General features: G+C 39.6%; 1 protein-coding gene across 4 annotated transcripts in view; it reads right to left on the reverse strand.

Annotated features, from left to right (window-relative positions):
- Positions 1-26,798, reverse strand: part of NLRX1 (NLR family member X1) — a 498,840-nt gene that overhangs the window by 334,540 nt on the left and 137,502 nt on the right. For all 4 annotated transcript variants that reach the window (XM_044080859.1, XM_044080860.1, XM_044080861.1 and 1 more), the window contains one exon: positions 25,422-25,516. In XM_044080859.1, coding sequence (XP_043936794.1) covers positions 25,422-25,516 — 95 coding nt within the window. The remainder of the gene's footprint in view (positions 1-25,421; positions 25,517-26,798) is intronic.

The following is a 26,798-nucleotide window of genomic DNA, read 5'->3' on the forward strand; positions in this document are numbered from 1 at the left end:
AGCACTTTTGTTCTGTTGCCTTCACTACAGTACTTAAAAGTGGACGTACAGGCATGCTGTCCTGCATTTCTTGACATGAGAAAGAGTAACGTATTACACTGCCTTTGTACCTAATGGGCTCAGGGTATGGAAATTTCCCAACAATGTTGAAACTGGCACTGAATACTATAAGGACCTAATTGACATTTTCAATAGATGTGGTCTGGAAATTTTAGGTCGCATTATTAAAGAAAACAACAAACTATTAATAGAATTAGAGGAAGAAATTTTAGTGCTTGATAATTTTATTAAACAGGACTTGTTTTTTGAAATAAAGCAAGAAAGGGACAAATACTTCAATTTAAGGGTGGATATTGACAAAATGTAAAACGCTAGAACAAAGAAAAATCAACAAATTAAAAAGGGACTTAGATGATTATCAAAATGGGGTGAGTTACCCACCACCACCTTTTAAGGGAAATGCACATAATGTTAGAAACAAGTTTGACAACAGGAGAGTCAATAATTACAATGTTCCATCCAGGAATGCAGAATGGGTTACGGAAGACTATGATACTGATTTTCCTCCAATAGAGAATGTAGATTTGCAACACAATGCATACAGAAAGGGACAAGGTGCTCAGAATTTTCAGAGAGGGGGAGAGGAAGGTATTGACAAATATCATCTACACCCCCACCCCCACCTATCCCCCAACCAATATTCTAACTGAAATAGATTCTCAAACTGAAATAGATTCTCACACTGACTCTGAGATCTTACATACAGGTACCACACATTCTTTCAATAATTTCTCGATTCACAATTTCAGTAACATTGTCTTAAATAAGGGGCATTTTGACCTCCTCAGTAAAGGGTTTAAATTTATTCCAAGTACCCGAGGGGACTTAGTCAAAACTATTTTAGACATGAAACTGTTTCTTAGAAAAGTGAACCTGCAAGCCATTTTACCAACCTCTTCATCTAATATTGTACTAACACACTCTGCTCCAACTAGACGTAGTATCTACAATCCCCCACTCCTCCCGCAAATTAAAAACCTGGAAATGGTGTTAGAAAAAGAAATTAGGAAGGAATTTAAACAACACCACATGGTGTACAATCTTACAGAAGAACACGAAACTTTGGAAGAATTAAAGAAGAACACCTCAATAAGAATTATGAAGCCTGACAAAGGAGGGGGAGTGGTGATAATGGAAAACATTATATACGAAGGAAAAATGAATAACATCCTTCATGAGGAAAGCAAATATAGAAATGTTTCTCTGGATGAAGTGCAATTGGCTTATCAGAAAATAGATATAGCACTTAACCACATGATTATGGAGGGAACAATCACTAACAACACATATAAATTTCTATCAGTGCCAAAACCCAAGATCCCTATCATATTTGGCATTCCTAAGGTCCATAAAAATGTTAGTGACCCTCCATTGAGACCTATCGTGTCTGCGGAATGTTCGAAAACTCTCCCTATGGCTAAATTTGTGGATAACAAGATTAAGCACATTTGCAACAACTTTGAACATATATTAAAAGACTCATGGGACCTACTAAGAAACATTACATCAAATCTCTTTTCTGAGAACTTGATTTTTGTCACCATAGATGTGGTAGATCTCTTCACCTGCATTCCACACTATGAAGGGATGAGTATTTTTGAGGATATTGTCTTCATGGACAATATTCTCACACATTCAGAAAAGGTTTCACTAGTGGAGTTAATGGACATGGTATTGAAGTATAACTTCCTAACATTCAACGGAGAATTTTATCAACAACTAAAAGGGGTAGCAATGGGGGCGGCGTGTGCACCTACATATGCAAACATAGTTCTAGCAGGTTGGGAATTGAACAATATTCTGAATTTCAACAATATTGGTCCTTATACAGACGCTTCCTTGATGACACAGTCATTTTTTGGACTGGAGGCAGTGAAAAATTGACTGAATTTTTGGACTATATCAACAGTACTACTTCCTATTTGAGATTCACTCACTCTTATTCTTCTGAAAAGCTACAATATTTGGATGTTGAGATCCAAAAGAACATAAACCAAAAAGACTTTGAAACCAAAATATTCAGGAAAAATACTTTCTGCAATTCCTACTTACATTACAATAGTGCACACCCGCCTCATTGCAAAAGGAATATTGTCAAAGGACAATTTGTAAGAGGCTGTCGTATGACGAGCAGTGATGATGATTTTCATGTTGAATGCAACATTTTGGAGGCTATGTTCTTAGCCAGAGGATATCCACTGGAGTTTATAAAAGATATCAGAAAGGAGGTAGAACAACATAGACAAACAAAATTTAAACCTATCAAGGGTTGCCTGATTAACAACATGGACCATGGAACAAGAGGGGACAGTGCAGACAGCCGGTTAAACATTAATACGAATAACACCCCAGCTGATTCTGAATATCAATCAGCTCTTATCTTGGAATTTAATGTATTTAATACCAAGATAAAAAGAATTATTCAAACAGAGTGGGATAAATTTATTTCCTTTTCGGATATTCCGAACATCAAAGAAAAAGTACCGAAAATTGTATACAAGAATGCACGCAGCATTAAAAAAGTCTTAGAAAACAATCAAACAATTGAAATTAACACCAGTCTTGAAAGGACACGATCTAGCAACACTACCTACGGAACTTTTCATTGTGGACATTGTAAACAGTGCCCCTATATTTCCAATAAAAGAGAAATCTTTCTTGAAGCCAGAGATATGAACATCTATAGCACAGGCCAATTCAATTGTGAATCCCAGGGGGTGGTCTATCTTGCTACGTGCTCAAATTGTCTCTCCTATTATGTTGGGAAAACAGAAAGAGTATTGAAAAGGAGAATTTATGAACATCTATACGAAATACAAAAAGGAAAAGATACTAATGCATTGTTCAAACATACAAAAACTTGCAAAGAGGCCAAGTTTTCCTTCTTTGTCCTTGAACAGCTGAAAAAAGAAATAAGAGGAGGCCCCTGGGAAGAATGGCTTGAATACAGGGAACTATATTGGCAAATACTACTAGAAGCCAACAAACAACCAGGTTTAAATGAATGCATTTCTATAGTCCCAGCCTTAAAATTGAGAGCAACTAAAGTATGAAACACATTAGTGGTAACTTACTCTCAAAGAACATTAGGTGGCACTGTTGTACACTTTATCCCCCCTTTTTTCCCTTTCTTGTTATAAACAAACACAGCCCTATATGAATTTAATTAAAGTTTTTAATGTATTTATTTAATTATATTGGTCTACAAGAAATTGAATATGTAAGGATTTTTTTAATTTATATAAAAGTGTTTATAAATCAGAAGCCTTTTTTTAAAGAGATTTTAACAGGTTTATATGACTTTCTTTTTTAATGAAAGGTTTTATTATAATGAGCTCTTTAGGTTGTTATTAATACTATTGGTTCAAACAGGATGCAATTGGTTTTATTGGTCTTTTTGTCTTTGAAATGTATTATATAAAGGTTAATTAATTAATTGCATTTGTCTGATGAAGTCGTAGCTTTTAGCTGACAAAAACGCATTCTCTTGCTTTAAAGCGTTTACCTTGGTGTTTAACTCTGGAGGATTTTTCTGTTGTGGATTACAATAAAGTGCGGTTTGAGTGCGCTGTTTCCAGCTTTTTATTCTTATTGGTATTACACTGCCTACAAACAGTGGACAAGCATTTTAGCATACTTCTTTTCTGTGCATGTTCTACCATGAAATGAATACAGATCAACTACGGAAGAGGTCATACTTCAAAGTTTTCATTTTGGAACAGTCATGACATTCGGTCACTTGTTTTTGCACAATGTTGTGTCAGAAAATCTAACACTGGTAATCAGTATAGGACCACTCACTTTTAATTTTCAAAGGAGCACAGCTTTAGCTCCTACAATGCCTCTGCACCTGGCTTCTCATGCTAACCTCTTTAATGTCAGTCTCTACAGAGATGTAGCTTTGAGAACTGAATGGGTGCAAAAGAGTTGCAACCTCAAGGACTAAATGGTGTGTAATTATGTAATAAGCTCTTTCTGCTAGTAGTGACACCATTGCTGTCATTTTCTGGCATCATTTTGCCACTGTACCAATTCTAGAACCAAAATATGATCCACTAATACAGCTAGCTCTATGGTGTAAAGAATACATCCCCAACTACAATACTTCCAGCCGGGGTTATGGCAGTGGTCCAGGGCACTGAAGGAGCCATTTGGAGAGGCATGGCAATGAAGAGGCACTGGCTCCTTGCCCTTTCAAGGCAAACAGTTGAGGATATGTTGCCAGGCACAGCTCTTATTAAAAATCTCTGATGAACACCAGGGACCTAGTTGGAACGGATTAGAATGGGGGGGGGGCATAACAACCTGAGGGGCTACATTTCTTTTGGAAGTAATCTACAGCCCAGTGCTGCACCCATGTCATGCCCTTCCCCTAAGTGCTTACGCAGCATGCTGTGGGTACATTAAACTGTATAACATAATCCCGACAGCTGCCTGTATAAAAAGCTGTACTTTGATCAGCTCTCAACATAAAAAAAAGAGACAAATGGAGCTTTGACTGAAAACCTGCCAGACTGTTAGCACACGAGGGAGACAAAAAAAGAATGCACTAATGATCACTCCAGGACATCTCATACCGACATGTCACAAACAGGGAATGAAAAGCACACTGGAATTTTCAGAAATAATCTGCTGGAGCATCTATTATTAAGTTATAAATGTCACTACAAAGAAAATGTATGAAAGCCAAACAGCAACACCCATACATGTATCAATATATGAATATGAACTTATAGACTGTACTCTGACTACTGTCTCAAACACTGTGTCAAACACTGTCTGTAATACTGTTAACGGAGAAAATGTATGTTACATTACTATACAAACACAAAAAAGTTGTACTGCTACTAATTATTTTAGGTCCAACTGTTTGACAATCCTGCTTAAAACTTTACTGTACTTTTTGTGCCATTTGAAGTCCAATTATTCAGTTAAGCAAAGTAAAAACATTAGCCTTCTAGACTTTTTCTCTTGCTGTTAATATCCACACTGTCTAGGCCCCCAGGCACAATCCAAAGTATCTGTATTTAGAGACTAAGTAGTCTCTGGCACCACAAATTCATCCTGATTAATAAATTCTAATTCTATCAGTCAGTCAATGTCATGCTTGTACTTGTGATAAAAGTAAATCCTTTTTTAAACCGGTCCAAATCTGGATGTATTTGAAGATGCTACTGGATAATGTAAGTGAACCCAGTTTTAATGATACTATTTCTGTCCATAGGGTCTTGCAATTGTGAACTGATGAGCTTTACAGTTTTATGATATTTCACTGAGCGAGGATTTTTTTAAGTTAAATTTGAGTAACTGAAGACTGTTTTATGTTTGTCTTACTTATATTCTACTATATAATTTACATTCCATAGGTTCCCATTTCTATGAGGGAGGTGTGTTTTGTAGGTCACATGATTTTTGACGAATCAATTAAGGAGAAGACTGACTATGTGATTATGGATTTAAGTTACATGTACAGAGTAACATTAGTTCCGATGAAGTAGACAAGAGCACTTAACTTTTTTTTTTTTAAATAATTTTTTATTTTGGGCAGTATTGGTGCTCTGGTGCTTGTCTTTACACCACAGAGTGAAATTTGTTTGTGTTGCATCACAGAAGTACATGCAAAATAGAAGTAAATCTCATTAACACAGCCCTGGGGCAAAGCGTTTGTGACTAGTCTCTGACAAGGATAGTATGCCATTAACTTTATTAGAATGGTTTGTCCAGTGGGCTAGACAGCAATCCAGTGGGTTATATAAGGAATTATAATGTGCTTGACCAGCTTGTCAATAATGCCAAAATGGAGTACACAGTCATAATCCTTAGACAAATCAAGGTAATCTGTGTACATCATTTTCCCTGATGTTGTCCTAAATCATATAAATAATCTGAATTAGTGTATACTTTATAATACCTGTTGTATAATACCTGAACTGTAAATACATGTTAACCTTATGTGTTCTAATGTACGTCATAGGGCCTCAGCTGAAAATGGGCTACTAGCCCAGTTGGACACTTCTGGTAAACAAATGTAAAATAAAATAAAATGAATAATAAATAAATCTCTTTCAAAGATTTCATCTAAGTTTAATAGGCACACAATCTATATTTTACAATTCCAAACTTATTTTGATCTAGGGATTGCTAAATCCCCTTTTATGAGGTCAATGCAGATGTGTTTCATCACACTGCAGATGATTCTGGTGATTCGGATAGCTCTGCAGCTGCCAGGACCCACAGTGGGCCACATTTGTGTAAGGGAGCTACTGCAGCTGTTCTTCCAGTATGTATCCAGTGGAAAAAACTGTGTGTGAACAGTTTGACGAGGAGGTCCAATAGTGAGTATTTCATACTGAACAGCAAACTACCCACCCCATATGCTATCTGGACCCATACAGCTGATATTTTTTTAACACCTTTATTGAGTTATCACTTGTAACACAGGCAAACTTACAATTAGATAAAAGTAAATCAAATCATATTAACAAGTTCACATTTACAAACAATATCCACATATCGTTCTATACGATACAATCAAACCAACATTGCATACATTGTTCAGTTCCTGCCTTCCCTTAAAATAATTCCTCCTCCACAACATTTTTCTGCATGTATTGTTCCCACAATTTCCATTTTTTCTATGTAATTAACTACCCATTTCTAAAGACCCCTCAAAGCTGGTATTCTTGGTTCTGGAGAGTGCCATTAGTATTTGTTTAGAGTTAATTAAGGAATAGGGTATGGACAGAATACCTTGTACCGGGAAATTGGCAGGCAAGAAAGAGAAGTTGTTGAAGATTAATCTACCTACAAGGTTATTAGCTATATCTTCAGACTTCGAGTACATGATACCATTAGAAATTAGCTTGATGCAAAGCTGGGGATTTCTTTCTCAGATTCTTTACATAAATTATAAAATATCTTGCAATTATTTTTTGCTGACATAAAATTTTAGTTCATAATTAGCTTTGAAGGATTTGATCTTGTTCCTAAGTTCATTGTTAACCCTTCTAAGATTGATTTTAACACACTGAGTTTTGGTTTTATCCTATCTGGATTGAAGCTTTTCCTTTTTATTGTAAAATGTGTTCAGAGTACAGCTCTACCACTGAAGTTTGTTTCTAAACTCAGTTGTATTTGGGGTGAACAGGAATATACCACTGAAGTTTGTTTCTAAACTCAATTGTATTTGGGGTGAACAGGAATATGATCCTTTATAAAAGAGTTGAAATGGGAGTACAAACTTTGGGCATATGCAGTAGTTTTTGCTACAGAGTCATTGCGGGATGCAGACTGCTGAACATCTCAAGTCCTCATTAAGTGTAAGGAGACTGGCCTTAAAGTCTCTAAAGACTGTTGGGTTAGTTGTTAAGACTGTTGGGTTAGTTGTTGAACTGTACTGAGATTGCACATTAATAACACCCAATGCAAATTTGATTTAGCCAGTAAGGATATGAAAGCGGGTGATCACCAGACAGAGGCTAAATTTGTGAATATGAGATCAAGTATGCTGGTGTCCCTTGTAGGGAAGGGTACTACTTGACAGAGGAAGAGGAGTCCCCTTTGGGATGCATCTTACTGAACATACCAAACAGCTGGAAAGGCCTCAAAGATTCCTGACAAAAAAGATCATGGGCCTAAAGGACCTGGGCTACCAAGAGAGGCTGAAGGCTTGTCCCAGTACTAGATATCCTATAGACTCCTTTGGGGTAATCTATGCCTTACCTTCCAGGCTATTAGGGATCCAACTATCCAGAACCTCTTCCTTCTCCACAAATCAAACAGTCTAGCAAACAACATAACCAAAGATGTGAACCTGTTTCAGCAAATAAATCATGGTACAGAGACAGATTTGTCACACAACTAACCCTTTGCTAAAACAACCTTCTCTCCACATCAGGCATTGTGACACACCATCTTCCTTTAAGTAGGAATCAGACAACTGGATGGGTATTCAAATATTTACTTTCCTCTCCAATAAGACCTAGTGCTCCTTAAAAAAGGAGGTAAAATTTAAGGGGATGTACTGGCAAGGCATTAATGGCTACATGGCTCAGTTGTGTTGAGCATTCTACAATTCTATGACTGTCAAGGAAGTACTGTACACATTTCTTTGTAAAGGTGTAAGTGTTCCAAATGATGCAGGGGTAGTCAAAGTCCCTTGTAAATATGGTGCTCAGGTTTATGAAGAGGAACTCTAGTTTGAGATATGTTTCATGATTTGCAGGTGTAATGGATAGGGGTCTGCAGCTGGCCAGGATGTAGTACTTCTTGTTTACTTACATTACAAGATGAAAGAGTTTAAGGTTCATAAGTGTTTACTAGGTTGAAGACTACAAGTGCCTTTTTAAGCCTAGCCATGCATTCCAAATCTCTGACATGTTCTGATACCCTTGATAAGTGTAAGCATGGGCCTGGGAGATGAACCATTTACAGGTTACCCGTGTCCATTAGAGACATAGGTGCCAAACCAGGGATGAATTTCTGTTTTCCCATCCAATTGTCCAAGCTGCACTTGAATTGCATTGGGGAGGAACTCTGCTTCACATGGATGGGTTGCCTGTTCCATAGAAGCGGTAGTCTCTGGGATACATACCTATCTCTCCAGCAAGTCCTAATTATATCATAGACAAGGTTTAAGGTTGTTGTCCTGATCAATTAATCTAGATGTGATATTTTTTCCAGAGAGAGCTGTTACCACCAGCATTACTGCTACCTACACTTGCAGGTCTAAATAAGGGGAATGCAGAGAATCTAAAGGGATGATGTCACGGTTGTGGAATCAGGTTTCAGTGACAACACAAGTATTGTTGTTTTCCAGAATTAAGACAGTCTTGAGGGAGGATATTTCTTATTTAGGCTCCTAACTTTCTGCTCTGTAAATTACTACATTCTAGCTCAGCCTCTAAGTAACATTCCTTTGTGAATCTGTGCCAATTTCCAAGTATAACCTTTTGTATGTTTATGCTCTGTTTTAACTCCTGTCCTAGATAATGGATGAAAAGGGTGTTGTACCAGCCCATCAACCTGGTCAACAAGCAAAAACAATTAATCAATCAACAAATAATTTGTCAAAATGGAATTTGCATTTACTAGGTTGAAAGCCTAACTAGACTGATTGTGCCTAAAAAAAGGCACTATGGGGTAAAAAAAAGTCTTAGGGAGTAACCAAAAACCATGGCAATCACAGAGCTGGCAAAACAGATGGGACTACCTTCAGTTTCTCTTCAAGATGACAAAAATTGGCTCCCACTGAAATTACATCCATAACTTGGCCAATTATTAAAACCAATCATCTTTTCTTTTATATTGTGGCATCATTCTTGGAGACAACCTGTTGGAAACTGCTCAAGAATACTTTCTTTCCAGCCTTGGAGACACATTCTGTGAGCTCCATCATGTCCCTCTTCATTTAGTCTAAGGAGGTGTATCTCAATTCATTTACACCCATATGGACACTGGCCATATCATGTTCATACTGGGAGTGACAAAAACCTGGCTGCTTTGGCAGTATGGCAGATTCTAACACTTGAGAGGCAGTGGTTACCCTGTCTTTCCTCAGCTGTGTAAGGCATCAGTCTGCCATTCTATGCAGTTATGTATAACAAGTACACTACTCTGGAAGGAGGGGCTGCTCATGTTTCCTGCAGTACTTGGCCAGATCATTCTCATGGCTCTTGAAGTTATATATGCTATGAAATGAGTGACAGTGTTTTACAGTTGTTTGTCTGCAGTGGATGCATCTAAACTACCATAGCTAGGAGGCCTTTAAGGTGCTGGAAGTAATTTTTAGAGCTCATCAGCACAGACAATCCACTGCTTGACATACGTTTGCCTCTAGCTGTAGTAAGCATTTGCACTTCTAATATGTAAACTTATCCTGTGGTAACAGCAAATAGCTGCCACTGAGCATACAAAAATGTATACATGGCTGTGTGTGTGTGGGGGGACCTTACAGCAGTTAAAGGTTATCTAGATCTTCAATTCTCAGTCAAGACATTTTAATCTGTACCTGCCTCCAGAGTTGACAATCTGTTTTTTTTTTTTTGTTTTGTTTTTTAAATATAGGGCGTGTGTGATTTTTAACTACCTGGCGCAAGCAGTGGATCTTAGAACATCTGGTACCAGAAGGCTCCTGGCAATCTGGTACCAGAAGGCTTCTGGCAAAATTAACACCATTCAATGTGCAGTAGTCTCTCCACAAATGTAAACATCAGTTCCACTGATAACAGAAAAGTACAGTTTCCAAGAGGTTACCATAATAGTAGATGTCCTACTTTTCACTGTTGCAGTATTCTTTACTCTTAATATCTGGCCAGCATACAAAAGCCTTTACACCTTCCAGACATTGTACATCAGATGCAAGCCCTATGTGCAAAGTGTAAGGTACACATGAAATACAGAAGCCTAATCCTCAGAAATGAAGTACCCCAGAAGAAAACTAACAACTCTAGTGAAATGCATCATCATGTACATTCAAGAAGAGAAGCAAGAAAAAAGGATGCAATAAAGATCCCTCGATCAGGAGGAGGACAACAGAAAATAACAGGGAGCAGGAGGGAGGAGCAGATTGCTTTAACTGTGAGAAGTAGCACATCTACTATCCACCTTAAAACATCTAACATTTAGGAGTCATTTGTGTGAATACAGTAGGATGGATACAAGCACAACAAATGACTGATTACGACCACTTTTGAATGTATTTTCATTATTATGACACTGTTACGTTATACTCTGTATCTGTGATTTACTCAGTATTGTTATCATGATACCACTACATTGTTAAATGACATACACTTATATGTGTTTTTTTTTCCCTTTTGTATAAATATTCTCCATTATAAGCGTCTCTGTCATGTTTATTTGCGGAGCTTTTCTCCCCGGTCCTCCACTGAAAAAGGACAGCTTGTCCAGTTAGACTTTCCCGGTAAATAAATGTAAAAAAATCTACTTTCATGGTAAGATCTTGCACAACTGTATAAATTCTGCCCTTATTACTGCTGCAGTACTCTTTACTTTTGGTACAGTACAAAAGCTACTGGAAAGTATGGCAGGAGGAAGGCACAAAACAGCCCTCCACAAACCCATGTAGGATGGTCCTAGCAAAACCTGCCTGGTCCTGGAAATGATATCCAACTTGTAATGTCTGTTAAAAGTGTGAGCAAAACACCAGGGAGCCAGCTTCCAAGATGTATCTAGTCTCGAGACCCTAGAAAAAAAGTTCAAGAGGAGGTCACTGCCTTGGCTGAATGAGTACAAACAGAAAATAAATGCTGCCTGCCATGAAAAGAACAGCAAAAAGAAATGGCCTTAGAAATCAAAGATTACAGGATCATAGGAAGTTACTAGGCTTATGGCCTTAGGGCCCTTACAAGCCTAGCCAAGTTCTACCCTTATTTCTACAATCAGCACCTAATGCCCATGCCCCAGAGGGACACAGGTGGCACCCGGTTAACCATCCAAATGTCCAGATTGCCTTTGAAGAGGGCCACTGAGGTTTGACATGAAGTGGGAGTTTGTTCCAAGGTGTGGTAACTTCTGGGAGACAAATCTGTCCCTCCAGCTGGTTCTATTAAGGTCACATACCAGGTTAAAGTCTTTAGAGCGAGTAACTAGTGTACCATTTGACCTGCTGCATAGAACAAATGCTGAAGACCTTGAACTTTCCTTATGAGGAACCTTCGTGGTTTTTCCAACTGCTGCAGGTGCAGGAAAGGTATATACCAAATGGGGCGTTGTACTCAGTTATTGGCCTGGTGAGGGAAGAGTACAGGGAGGTTAGAACTTTTTTTTCTGGAGGCAATGCCCTTACTTATGAGATGAGCACTATAGAATGCCCTTCTTACCACTGTGGAGACATGGTGATCAAAGATAAGATTGCTGTCAACCTGTGTGCACAGGTCTCTCGCCACTTGATGTGGTAGTTAGCAGGAGCATCCTTCTTGTAGGATGTTGACATCATATGGAGATTCTATGACCACTCCCAGTCTGCAGTCATCAGCAAACTTGGTCAGCCACAGATCTTTAGTTTTTGTTTGTACTTCGGAGAAACAGATTCCAAACAGTAGCAGTCCCAGGACTGATCCCTGTGGAACACCACTGGTTACAGTTACAGGTCTGCTGTTGGAGGTGGCTTTCCATATTTTGACTATATGGGTTCTATCAGTGAGCCAATTAGCGACCCATCTAATGATATATGGGTTGATAGCTAGCTGGGTGACTGTCAATGATGCCTGACTGGGGGATACTGTCAAAAGCCTTGGCTAAGTCTAGGTAGGCTTTATGCACAGATTTCTCCTCGTCCAGGGCCATGGTAACCATCTCAAAAAACTCCACCAGCTTTATCAGGCATGATCTCATTTGACAAATTCAAACCAAGTAGGGTCAAGTGTTTGGAGATTACCTACATCTTTACTGATAATGTTCATGATTACTCATTCCATGGCCTTGCAGATAAGGCTAGTTAGGCTAGTAGGTCTATAGTTCCCAGGGCCAGTGGAAGCACTACCATTGTGCAAGGGAATAACAGTGGCCCCATTTTCCGTTCAGCTGGGACAAAGCCGGTGCATAGACTATGACTGAAGAGAGTACCCAATGGTGTTGCTAATTCTTGTTGGAGCCCAAGTAGGACACAGCCTGGGTTGTTATCAGGTCCCATAGATGATGTGTTTTTGGCCTTAAAGAGGGCATTTATGAGCTGCTCTTTAGAGATGCAAGGTAGGGGATAGGCAGCAGGGGTGTCATGGGGTACATGTGGCAGGGACAGGAGAGTGAAGTTTTTACAGAACCTGTCGGGCAACAGGTTAGGTTTGTCCACAGGCTTAGTATATGTGTTATCATTCACTATCAGTTTGGCACAAATCAGGGCCTTTCCTTTCAGGCTGTGGATATAAATAAAGAATGCCTTACGGTTGTCCTTAGTTGAGGAAATTAATCTGGATTTGTAGTTTGCTTTGGAGGACTTCACAAGAAGTCTTATTTGCTGTTTAAGCTGAGGAGGGGGTGTTTCCAGTTTAGGGCTCGCTCCCTCAGACAGCAATTTCTTCCTCTTACTGTAAAGCCTGTTAATGGCAGATGTCCACCAGGCAGGTTTGCTCTTCCTTGAGGAGTTTGTTTTGGTCCTATCAGGTATGGCCACATCAATGCAACTATACAGGAGTTTGTATAAAGCATTGGTGTAGAACTCAGCATAGTTGCCAATTCGATCTCGGGGGGGGGGGGTGCAGTGAAGCTATTTATACCATCCCGTAAGAGCTGACAATCTGCTTTGAAGAAGTTTTTTTTTACTTTAGCTGCTGCTAGGGGATGTCAGGTGTGATAATTACTTCGAATGAGACTAATTTGTGGTCAGATCTCAACCAGGGAAAACCTCACTGTGGGGGTGCTTACAGTGGTCCCTTGTACTGATAAGGAACAGATTCAGGATGTTGACATTCCTTGCTGGGGTGTCAACCAGCTGATCGGTCCATGGAGTTGGATTTAAAGTCAAGGAACCCTTAGGCAAGTGAGTTTGAGTACGAGAAGGAGATGGTTGGCTTACACACAGTCAAACTCAACCTCCTGGCAAGAAAGGAAACAAAAAAGTTGCTGAAATTTCCTGGTATGTTTTGTCTTGTTCAAGTAATATTTCAGCTGTTTATGCAAACCCAAAGTGTGAAGAACTGTCTCACTAGTAGTCTGTGAAGAAGGGAAAAAGAAGGAAGATGAATGGACTGATTCAAGGACAAACCATAAACTTCCTTGGCCATAAAAGGAGGACTGGTACAAAGACACCTTGTCCTTGTGAAGAATCAAAAAAAAGAAGAACTGTCATGAGTGCTTGAAGTTCAGAGATCCTCTTGGCAGAAGTAAAAGCCACCAACAATACAGTCTTCCAAGCATAATGTTGTAGGGAAGAACAAACAGCAGGATCAAAAAAGGATAGAGTCAATTTCTCAATAACAAAATTAAGGTTCCAAGGAAAAGGAACAGTTTTTCTTGGTGGTCTGTTACGAAAGACACCTTTTAAAAATTGTTTGACTTCAAAAGTAGAAGGAAAAATTGGATTCAGAGGCAGACAAGTGAAAATAGCTGACAAATGAACTTTAAGCGATGAATATGTCTAACAAGAATTTAGCAACTCTCACAGATAAAGGACCACAGGCGCCCTCCATTTAGCCATACATAATTTTCTAGCAGTGGGACTTCTGGCCTGCTGCAAAACCCGAAGCATGTCCTCAGAAAACTGGTGTCAAAAAGGAATCAAAGCCCTATCACCCAAAGTGTCAACTGAAAGATGGACAACTGAGAGTGAACAAGAGATCCCTTATCTTGTGTGATAAGATCCATATTGTGAGGTAACTTGTGATGACTGGCCCTGGTCAGGTGAAATAGAAGGGGGAATAAGTGCTAACTGGCTCAAAAGGGAGTCACTAGTAAGATTCTAGGTGGCCTCATATGATCTTGTGCAAGACCTCTGATAGTAGAGAAAGAGGGGTATAGGCATACAGGGAAAAAAAAAAGAAGACATGGCATCCACTTTCCAAGCCAAAGGATTTAGCACTTTGGAACAGAACTGGGGACACTGTTCAGATGGGAAACAAAAAGATCTACCTGAAAAGTACTCCACCAACATACAATGTCCAGAAACACTACAATGCGAAGCATCCATTAGTGAGAATTTTTCCTAGACCTTCTCCAGGAGTCTGCTACTAGACTGTGCTCTGAAAGAATATAAGCCACCTGAACAAACAAGTGAAACTGCAAAATCCCAAGCTTGAACAGCTAGCCTGCAAAGGAGGAATGACTTTGTACCCCCTTGCTTGCTGATGCACCACATCACTGTGGTTTTGTCTGTAAAAACTATTACAGGACCTGAAACCCAAAGGGAATAAAAAGCCTGGAGAGCTAAAAGCACAGCCTTCAACTCCTTGATGCTGATATGGTCTGTCAGTTGCTGACAGGAACGAAGACCATGGACTTTTAGGTTGTTAGAGGAGGTTCCCCAACCATGACTGGAAGCATCCGTGTACAGCTCCCGAGAAGGGAGAGGAACCCAAAAAGGCAGACCTGAATTCAGTAAAACCTGTTGAATCCACTAGCAAAGCTTGAAACAAGGTAACACAGGGACCAGATACTCCAAGAGGGTGGTAGTGCTGGAGCCAAACAAACAGTCTTGAGATACCATTGAAATGTCCTCTTATGGAGCTTGGCAAAAGAAACCCCAGGAATGGTGGATGCCATGTACCCCAGGGTTCAGAGAAATTCTGTTGCAGAAAGGACTGGAAGACAAAGTCAACATTGTCAATAAGCAATAAAAGACAGGACCTTGGTAGGTGTGAGACGAGCCAACATTGGAATGATCGACATCCTGCAACCCAAAAACACCTGGTCCTGAGAGGGAGTCAACACAGACTTTTCTTGAGACTGAGGGTAAACCTCACACTGCGCAGAAGCATAGTGAAGTGTAGATTCTGAAGCAGGAGATGCTGAGAGTGGGGGTTAAATTAAAAGGTCAACAAAATAAGGGAATATATGAATTCCCTGAAGTCTGCAGAATGCTACCACAGGGACTAAACATTTGGAAAAAAAAGAGACTTAGAGCTGTAGAAAGACCAAAGGGCAAAGCTAACAATGACAGGAAGAAACAAAGAAACATAAAAACTTCCTGAAGTCAGTGTGAATAGGCACATGAGGGTAAGCATCCTTCAAATGCAGAGATACCAGAAAGGCTTGTGGAAGCAACAGAGGGAAATTGTTAAAGAGGCAACATCCTGAAGGAAGACACCTTGAGAAAGGTGTTGAAAAAAAGACAGGTATAGAATGGACCTCCATGACCCTTTCTTCCTGGGGTCCAGAAATGCTCTGGAATACAAATATACTCCCTGCTGTGACAAGGGGGTAGGTTGTATAGCTCCTTGTTCCACCAGATCCTGCAGAACCATAGGAAAAATGAGGGAGCTGGCAAGGAGGTGGCTGCAGAAGGTGAGAAAATGAAAAAAAGGACTTCCAAACCATAAAGTAACCATTTAGGATAATAGACAGAACCAGAATCTGGTACCAAACAAGAAAAGAAAGAATCAGCCTGAGAGACCAAGGAATCTGGCCGAGGGGGAGGGGAGGGTAGGGTAGGCCAGAAGTCAGATAGAGGCAGACTTGTCAGGAAAGGAAGGTTTTTAGCCACTGGAAATCTGAGTGAGTTTGTTTGGGAAAATTAGCTTAGGAACCCTCTTGCTGGCTGTCTAGGCTGCCTACGGACAAAAGGAGTTTTATATGGATAATTCTTCTGGAACTTAGGGACAGGGGAAACAAAGATTTGCTTCACGTCCTGCACAAACTTACCCCTATCCTGCTGCAGCAGTACCAAACAGATTCTGGTTGCCTAAGGGGGGAATCTAAATGTTTGGCCTTAATGTCTTCATGTAAGGCTTCAAGGTGCAACCAAGAATCTCTCCTCATGAAGAAGCCAAATGCAGCTGCCATAAGAGAAATCAGCAGCATCATAGCTACATTTAATGCAATGGTGAGCAACCTGAGAGGCACACTTCAACAGATAAAAGGGCAGAAGTCTTACTGGCCAAATTAGGCACATCAGTCAAAATCCTCCCTGTGTTCCCATGCTGGGAGAGAAAAGCCAGAACATATGAAGTCATATGGGTCTGATAATTAATGGCCTTAAAGGCAAGTGTACACTTTTTCTCATACCTCTCCACAGTACAGCTGTCCTGGTCAGAAGGCAAAAGCTTGGAAGAAAATAGCAGTTTGGATGGCTTATCTGTAGACATGGAAACAATGTCAGGATCAGATGAAGGACTTTTATACAGATACTTACGATCCTCGGGGACTTTTGTCTGGCTTCTCAGGGGCTGGATGTTGACAGTCAGGTGCCTGAAAAGCTGCTGGAAATGTATCTATAAGAAGGCAGCTAAAAAAGGAAGAACTGCATAAGGTCTGGTGAGTCCCTACGTCTTTTAAAAAGGGTGGAACATCAGGGAGCAGAAGCAAAGATAGATAACCCTTGTGGGGGGGGGGGGGTTAGGGCCATAAGGGCATTGAACAGCTCTATAGAACAGCTTGTGTGTGCTGCATCTTTAAGAAGCATTTCAAGGACTGAATGTAGATCTAAATAGCAAGCACGTGCTAGCTTCAGTGCCATTTTCAGTGTGCAATCACACAGTGAGCACGTATGAATGCAATAGCTAGTTTGCATAGAAGTTTATCTAAGTTAAAGTCGTTAAGCTTCAATCCCTATGTGTTTGTACATAATAAAGCTGCTTAAACACAACCCACAAAGACTCGTCTAGTACATCCTGACTAGATGAGAGACAAGCCCCATAAGTAATGTCCTGCCACTCTTTGTGAGGATCCTTAACCACGTTTGTTTTGAGGTTTATTTTTTAAAAAAAAATCTACTTTAACAAATCTAGGAGATTCAGATTCCCTGCCTAGAGGGTACCGGGTGCCTCTTCCCCGTATTTGGGAACCCCCCCCCCAAGCTCCTCAGATCTAATCGTCCGTTATCCCTCTACAGCTGCACCAGACGTATGCGCAACCTTGGTGGATGAGCGGGCAGACTGCTCCATGAGTCATGGCTGAGGGAAATGACACTGGCGCTGGATAGTTCTTGTGTTCTTCATTCAACCCGATGGAGTTGTACAGTAGAGGTTGGACAGCAGCTGAATTAGTACATGCCTTTTTGACCTTTTTCTTTAGTGGTGGCTGAACTTCAGGCTGGGCAGATTCGGTCATAGTACCCTGAGCTAAAAGCTTCAAACATTGGTTTTCTATAGAAAGAGATAGGGAACACAGATGACTGCAGTGCATCTCAGAGGCAAATGTCTGAAAAATGTCACACTGTATATTGTCACATGTAGCTCCGAAACAAAAAATGCATTTCTTGTGTCTATCTTTATAAGGATACTGCCTCCCACACTCACATTTCCCCTTCCTGGATGGCATGAAAACAAATTACAAGGAGGAAAAATTAAAGGAAGGAAACCTAACGGGGCACTTATCTTTAGAAGGCTTGGTAGGATGAGCCAACTCAGTGAACGGCGTACAAACCTTCAGTGGTAGTGTTTGGACTGGCGACAAAGTAGTTCTGAGGATTAGGCATCTTATGTCACATATGTATCTTACACCTTGCACGTAGGACATACATCTGATGTACAATGCCTGTAAAGGCTTTTGTATGCTGGCTGGACATTTGGCTGTACTTGCAGGATATCCCAAGAGTAAAGAATACTGCAACCGTGATAAGAAAGGACATCTCTAGTCAGTACATCACTTCTGACCAGATCTGAAGAATCTCCCTGTACTAATTCAATAATGTCTGCTCTATCGATTGTTACAAAGGAATTATCTTCATCACCATCAGTCTTACTAATCCAATGGTCCTCACTGCCTACTTCATTTGCTAGCATACAATTCTCACCCAGTTGTCGCTGTACTTCCACAGCTTGTACCATGTAGTCAACTTTGCTCTTTAACCTCTTTTCTCCTAAATTTGTTTTTTTTTTCAGTTTTGATTTCTCCCTTGCTTCTTCTTTCTACCTTGTCTGTTGGAAAATTATGTCACTTTTTTAGACTGAAGGTCTATGACTGAACAATGTTATCATCATTGTGATCTGGGATGCCCTTTTTAGTAAACATTCTCTTTGCATTACAGTCAGTGATTTATTTCTAGTTCTTCCAAATTACTTGTGAATTTCTTTCCTTTTTACTTTCTTCCAAATGCTCTGAATCCTCAGATTACTGAACACTTGCATCCTGAATGCCAAAGTTGTAATCAGTAGTACTATGTTTAACAGAGGTTACTGACAGTGGACGCTTTCTTTCCAAAATGTGCTCTATTTGCATTTTGGCCAATACTGTTTATCTTATCAGCCCAGTCATTAATATATCTAACAGATTTACAAGCATTATCTTCGGTATATCTAAATTTACTCATAATAATATTAAGCAAATCATCTAACACTTGACATGAGGAACAAAGGTCTTCACTGTTATCAGGTTTTACCTTTATACATGCATAGCATTAAATAAATCATTAATGGAGTACTCATTTAAGGAATACATCCTCAGCTACAAAGAGATAAAAATATTTTAAAAGAAAAGAGTAATCAAACAGTGACCACAGAATTCAAAGAAAGTAAAACAATTAGTAATTTAAGTCAAATTCTATGAAAAAAATCACACAAGCAATATGCAACTAATGAATTAAGTACACAGAGCTAACCTTGTACAAAGGGAAGTCATTTATAGTCTTCAGTCTGACCTACCATTCTAGCTGTACCAGTCAAACTAACATTCTGAATGTCTTTTACATCAAACGCCAATGTTCCCAGTAGCTTCTGCTCAGTATCCCTTGTAGTCACATTGTTATGCCAGTAAAAATCAAGAGGTAAAAGGTAAAATATAACTCAAAATATAACTTCTTTTACTGAGCAGTTGCACAGTAAATCAATACTGGTTAGTTTCAGATAAGCTGGATATGGTAAATCCAGATCCCATCTGTCTGAACTGGTTACAGGTATAGTGAATGTAAAAGATCCCTAGACATTTACTGGGGGAGCGGAAAATTTCTCTTGCACTCTGGTAAAATTTCTTCAATTAAGAATGAATGTAATCTTTGAAGTCCAACCCTTGCAAGTATGGCAACTGCACGGCCCAAAACACCTTTATGTAGAACAAAAATCAAAAGGCCAGCACACAGTGGTGTAATAATCCTTGTACTTTAATAAAACACGTTATTCAGGCAAAAACAGACTGGTTTCAGCAAAAATATAATAATGACTTCTTCAGTGTGAAAAGAATCAAAATCAATGATGCCCTTATATATAACATGAACAAAACAATACTCCTGCTGATTGGGTGGCTATAATTTTTCATTAAGACCAGGTGGAAACAATCCCCCCAGCTTGATAACCCATTTCTTCTCTTTATTGTTAAGTATGGTGTGCCAACCTGATTTGTTAAGCTTATCCCCAGTGATCTTGTCAATAATGGTAAACCTAAAGTTAGCTGTAGTGTGTACCAAAGAGTGTTTATACAATGCATTAGTTAATATTTTCTGCCTGATGTTACTCATATGTTTGGATATCCGTATCCTGACTGGTCGGGAGGTTTGTCCTATGTAAAAGGCCGAACGGGAACATGTTGCCAGATAAATGACCCAATCCGATATACAATTAGCCAGAAATTTTATATCAAAAACTATTCCTGTGTTTTTACTGGTAAACGGTTTGAATTTCACCAACCTAGCACAATGCACACAATGTCCACATGGAAAACAACCATATAGATGATCCCCTGTTAGTGTGCATTGGGACTGCTGACCCCCCCCCCCCATGGTAGATACAGGTTTGTAGTGACTGAAATGCGACCCAAGGGTTTTGCCTCTATGGAAAGAGAAAAGACATTTGTCATGCAAAATCTCTGATAATCTATGGTCAGCTAAAAGAATGTTCCAATGCCTACTGATGCTGTCTAATAATGTGTTAGTGTTGCGTCCATAAGTGGTTACTAATCTAATATCCGACTGACCATGTTGCTGTTTCTTCTTGTAAACAATAAGGCCCTTCCTATCCTGTGAGGAAGCCCAATTACTTGCCATAGGTACTGTCCCAGTTTTACACCCTTGGGCCTTAAACCTGTTAATGAGGTCATGTTTGAAATGGTCAAATCAATCAGGATGAAAACAAATCTGTTTCATGCGGAGAAATTGCGATTTAGGGATGTTACGTGTAATGTGTGGTGGATGAAAACTAGATGCATACAATAATGAGTTGTATTGTGGATATTTACGGAATACCTGGGTATCCAAAGTTTGATCCATATTCCTTGTAACCAAAACATCCAAAAATATAATTTGTACCACATGATAATTGACTGTAAATTGTATACCCCACTTATTGCCACTGATGCATTCAACAAATTCATGCAAACAGGCAACATCAACCCTTCAAACCATCCAGCAATTGTCAAGGTACAGTCACCATATGTCAATTTCATCAAGAAATAGATTGTGGGTGGGATCATAAATAAGTTGTTCCTCCACAAAGGCCATGAAAAGGTCAGCATAAATGGGAGCAAATGACACTCCCATAGCTGTGCCCTGTACCTGCCAAAAACATCTTCCCTGGTAATAGAAAGTGTTTTTGGTGAGTACATGTTCAGCAAGACAGATAAGGAAAGTACTGAACCCAGGTGGATAAAGTTCATCTTGATATAGCCAATGTTCCAAAGCCTCTAAACCAGCCCAGTGAGGAATATTAGTATAAAGGGCCATCACATCTAAAGTACAGAGCAACCAACCTGGTTCCAAATGCATATCCAAAATGATTTTTAAGTCTGTAGTGTCCTGGATCCGAGACCTAACATATTTCAAAAGCGGTCTAAGATGTTGTGTCAAAAATTGTGACAAGGGTTCCGTAACAGACCCCCGATCAGATACAATAGATCTTCCCGGAAGATCATGCACATTTTTGTGTATTTTGGGTAATAAGTACTGATGCCTAGGGTCAGACACAGTCAAATGATGCAAGGTTGTCTTTGAAATGATGCCCTCATCCTTAGCTGATAAAAGAAATGGGTCTATCTGTTTAAATTTGGGGCCGGGATCCAAGGGCATATGCATGCAAAAGCACCAATTGCTCAACTGTCCGAGAGCCTCCACATTATATTTAACCCAATCTTTGGCACAAGATGTTATGACACTTTGTCGGTTATTAAGTCTTAGGTTACATTTTGACTCATCATCAACTGAGGCTGTTGATAATACATTTAAATTTCATAAATCTAGCTTTATGCCTCCCCTGCAACATTCGGTTCATATGTTCCAAAATATGGTTCTCAAAGATCTACATTTTCATTTCTGGGAATCTGGGATAATGCCCCACAATCTCTCAAAGATCGAACAACAGATCATCTTGTACCTACAACATAATAAGAATTTGGTGATCGAAGTGGCAGACTACACTTCCCCCAATGCACAGACAAACTAGCCTATAAATATTTTCAGTTATGCACCACTTTCTCAGGAATGTAGAAATTGGCATGACATGAAGGAAACTTGGCTGGAATAGAGAAAAAAAATAGGGAAAAGTGAGCATATAACTGCAGCAAGCCATTATTAGTATTATCATCGATCATCATCAGTACAGTTTGCTGGACTGGAAACTGGAACTCCAATAATTTTGTTAAAGCAAGCCAAGCAGTTAATAATAACTCTTAACAACTGAATTTAAATATTATCCTAAGCCTACTTTATTAACCTTCAAAGTAAAGAAATCTTTGACAAGGTCCTTGTCCTATTTTCTTTAATTATTTTTTTCGATCGTTTCTGAATACTGTTACAGCATTTCTTTATTTTTTTATTAGCATACCTTTTTGAAGGACATGAAGTCTGAAACTCAAATGTCTGTTGTTATTAATATTTTTTCACTCTCTGCCCCAAATGTCTGTCAATCATCAGCCCTCCTCCATTGCCAACTGGCCCATTCATTCACCATCACTGAGGTCAGGGTCAACCAGGTGGAGGGTCATCATTCAGACAGTCATCACTAATGGTTTGAGGTTTTCCTTCCATTTTTTTTTTTTTAATTATTTTAAGTTTCCCCATCCCTAATGCGAACACCTTGTGAGATATACAGGAGAGATGTGTAATGGGCTAACAGCAGAAAACAAGGGGCATTCTCACAAGGCATCCCTGCCCCACCCCGAAAGGCATGAGCAGTGAACTTCCCAGTCTCCACTGCAAAGTATGCACAATGCACTATGCCCCAGTGTATGCCATACTTCCCCTTTCCAGGGAAGTGGAAGCATGCCATGTCCCTTCATTCCTCCCTTTCCCTGCTTGGTTCTTTCAGTGCCAAGCTACTAGTCAAACACCAAATGCCTGGGAAACAACTGAGAATCCTTGCTCTGCACCATGGAACCAGGTATTAATAATATTTAGTGACTGCTATAGTCAATGACATACTATCAGCAACACATTTTATGAGGAACAGACCAAACAGAAGACCCATAAAGAAAGTATATGTGGTGGTGTCAATCTGGAAAGAATAGAGACGGCTTGCTTATAGGGCTATAAAGGATCCAGTAGACCAAGAACTTATTAACCTCAAACTAAACAGTCCAGCTTATACTACGGCTAAAAACCTAAATGTATTCCAATAAATAAAGACTAGGAAGAGGGATAGATTTGTCATGTAGCTCATACCCCTTCTCTGGAACAAACTCCTTCTCCAGATTAAGCAATGTGACATACTGTTTGCCTATTAAAAAAACAGAGCTGGAAAACTGGATGGGAATTTACAAGTTCACCCCTGGTAAAACTGGACTGGGCTTCCTTGGAAAACACAGGAAGGGCCTAAGAGTGGGCACTGGCAAGATGGAAATGGCCTTGGGGCATGGTTGCGTTAAAACTCCTATGGTCCTGTGAAAGTGAGATGACTGGGCATTAAAACCATTTTAACCTGTGTGCTTCTTTCTTAGAAAGTAAATGTTCTACATTTTGTCCATTTGTTTCACATTATGAGAGATACTGCAGTGTTCACGTTTTGAAGATGGAAGATTAGCTATCACTGTAGTTTATTTGTTTTGCTTGTTGGTGCTATGGTATGGTATCCATGATGTTGCATGACTGCTCCTACCTATATTGCTAGATGACTAAAGTTGCTTTTTTAGGAGAGGATGTAGTATGGCATTTCCACCAGGGGTCCTGTACTTCCGCAAACTGAGATGCTTTTTAAAAGACTGAACTGGATACATCATAAAACGTACTATCCCCACTTGTTTACATTATAATTACTGAAAAACTTACTTTGCTTTAAAATCGTGAAAGGAAAGTGTTACGTTATAACCAACTGGTTGCTCTGGCAAGGAAAGGGAGACAGCTGGGCATCAAAAGAACTTTAATATGCTCTGTAAGTTGACAAGTTCTTAGGTGATTACTAGGCTAATAACCCCAAGGGGTAGCTTTTTAAGCTTAGTCTTGCTTCCCAAATGTATCTGTTAGGCTGACAGTTTAAGGTTGTTTTACAGGGGTATATGCAGACTTCAGCATGCATGGTCAAGCATTTACAGGCTGTCTTTACCTATTTGAGACACAGGTGTCAGACGAGGTGTAAATTTCCGATTCCTCATCCAATGGTCCAAGTTATACTTGAATTGGGTTCAGCCCTGCACTTATAGGGTTTTCTCAGTGGCTCAAAACCATGTCTCTAACTGCAGAGAAATCTACATTCTCCAGGGTGAGGAGTGTTTGCAGAGATGGAAGCTTCTTGTGTAGAATTCTAGCATTGAACAGCAACACCCTCAGATTTTCTTGGGTTGGTTTTGCTATGTTGAATGTTTAAAAGGCTGGTAATGCCTACATAACGGCACTATGGGGGGTGAACAAGGTTTTAGCCAATATTTAAAAGCAGGGGGTTGGAGGCATGGGACCGTGGAGAAACTCAGGCATGTAACCTCCACCTTTTGTTCATTCTTGTGCATTAACTAGTCTAAATATGGAGAAGGCATTACTGCCACTGTCTGTACTGGAAAGCTTCCATCCTAGCTGTTTGCAAATGTCCTATAGTCTGCACAGCTGTTCCAAATTGTGAGAAGCAGTGTGGTGTTCTATATTTTGAAGGCAGAAGGTTGGCTATGGCTGTAGATTCTTAACTATCTGGTTTATTTGTGCTATGGATTGTATGGTTTTCATGATGTTGCTAGACAGCTCTTACCTATATACTGCTTAATGATGACTGATGTTATTTTTTTTAGTCTTCAACATTAGAAGTGCTCCATAGAGCACAAGATGACCTAACTGTGGTTATTCTTCTTTACTGGTATTTTGTTTTTTTTTTTGTCATGTGTCTGACATGTCCTACCAACTAGCTAAGACATCTCTATTGTGCTTCAGCAAAAAAAAGAACATGAAATCACCAATGATTGCCCCATCAGATTTTTCCAGAACAGATACGTCATCCTGAAAACATCATCCTTCAGTTGGTCATTAAACCAAGGTCACATCTGCTGGGGTTCGTGGTAGCTCTAAAGGAAGTAAAATGTTTCATGTCACCTACTGGAAAGATGACTTTTCCAGTGCTGTGGCCAAGTTTCCCTAGTCTGTTTCACCATCACCTTAGGTATCCTCTGAAAAGGGGTTAAAGGCCTAGTGGAACTAATCTAAATCAACTAAAGCATATAATCAAATGGAAAAAATATTTACAGACTGTGCATACATTAGTAAGCTACATTAATGAATATTCCTGACACAGTGACCTAAGAAAATTTTTCTGTAAACTGATACTGAAATACTAGCATGACACACTTATGAAGCCATTCAGAAACATTGACTAGAATTTCATTACAGCAATTCTCATTATCCAACTTACCTGTAGTTACTGTGCTGAACAGCTGTGTACTACAGTTTATAAGTGGGTGAGTAGGAAGAGCTGAAAATGTTCCAGCACCAATCTTATATGGGCTCCTGTAAAATAAAGAAATTTAATATTAAAAGTATGTTTTTGTCTGCCCTATACTCTCTTTTCCTAGAAGCAAGCAGACGGAATGTAATAAAACCACACTGGGTGCAAGCATGTGTTCTTCCTCCCTTCTACCCTAACATGCTTCCTGCTTTGTGCTGCTCCTAAAGTAAGAAGACATCAGCTGCTCATTAGTTCTGTCTTCTGGTGCATGATACACAATACAAATTCAGATCAGTGTGTGTACATGTATAACTGAATAACGTGTAACTAATTACATTAAATGCATGTCTGTGTTTACCTTTGGGCTTGGGTTGTGACTGAAAAGGGTCCTCGAGTCAATTTACCAATCTGGTTAACAAATGTTCTAAATAAGCAAACAGTATCTTGCCTCTGTGTCAAATGATAAAACAATTTTGTTAAAAGCAAATGAAATTGTAATGAGAAACCCGATAACTCACATTTAAGAACTACAGTGTTTCCATTAAGAGAATAGAAAATGTTAATTGAAGACTTCCAGGATGGCTGCACACTGAGTAACAGCTTAATTTCAGCTCTCCCAGTGTGAAAACAGAAACTCAAAAAAAGAGGGCTAGTGAACTTGTCTTTTTGGGTAAATTTCAGTAATTGGCTGTAAGTGTACTGCCTGGATGCCAGCAAAAAAAAGAAATTCAGAGAACCTGAAAGAAAATCAATCAAAAAGGAGGGGAGAAAACACTGGCTGGAAAGAATTCTGCAGCTGTTCAAAAAAATGCAGTACAAGATCCAGCTTTGGTGCAAGACATGACTTTCAGTAATCTAGAGTAAAAAAAAAAAAAAAAAAAAAAGTCACATGTACTTAGTGCTAATTAAAATAAATGAAACGCTCAAACAACAAAAGGCTGGAAAAATGGAAAAAAAGATTTAAACAGATATTCAGATGAGATGATGCCGTTTGTCTCTCGGGTTTTCTCGGTTAGGGGTCGCCACAGCGGAACTCCGGTCCGATAATGATTGGCAGTAGATTTTCACAAAAGCCGAGGTGCCAGCTCGACGTCCAACCTTCAACGAAGGCACGCCCATTTACGCATGTCTTTCGAACGCCCACCCAACTGCGGGGAGGGCATGCAGACTCCACACAGAAGGCACTCCCCACACTCCAGCCGAGAAACAAACGGGAGAACCTCTTGCTGTGAGGCAACAACGCTACCGCTGCACCACCGTGGATTCTATTCAGATGAGGTGATAAACTGAAAAAATCAGAGGCTGAAATGAAGAAAAGGCTGAGTATAAGACTGCTCATGAAGA

The sequence above is a fragment of the Protopterus annectens genome, chromosome 8.part0 (assembly GCF_019279795.1).
Source record: "Protopterus annectens isolate FY-2018-M chromosome 8.part0, PAN1.0, whole genome shotgun sequence".
NCBI classification, from domain to species: Eukaryota; Metazoa; Chordata; order Ceratodontiformes; family Protopteridae; genus Protopterus; species Protopterus annectens.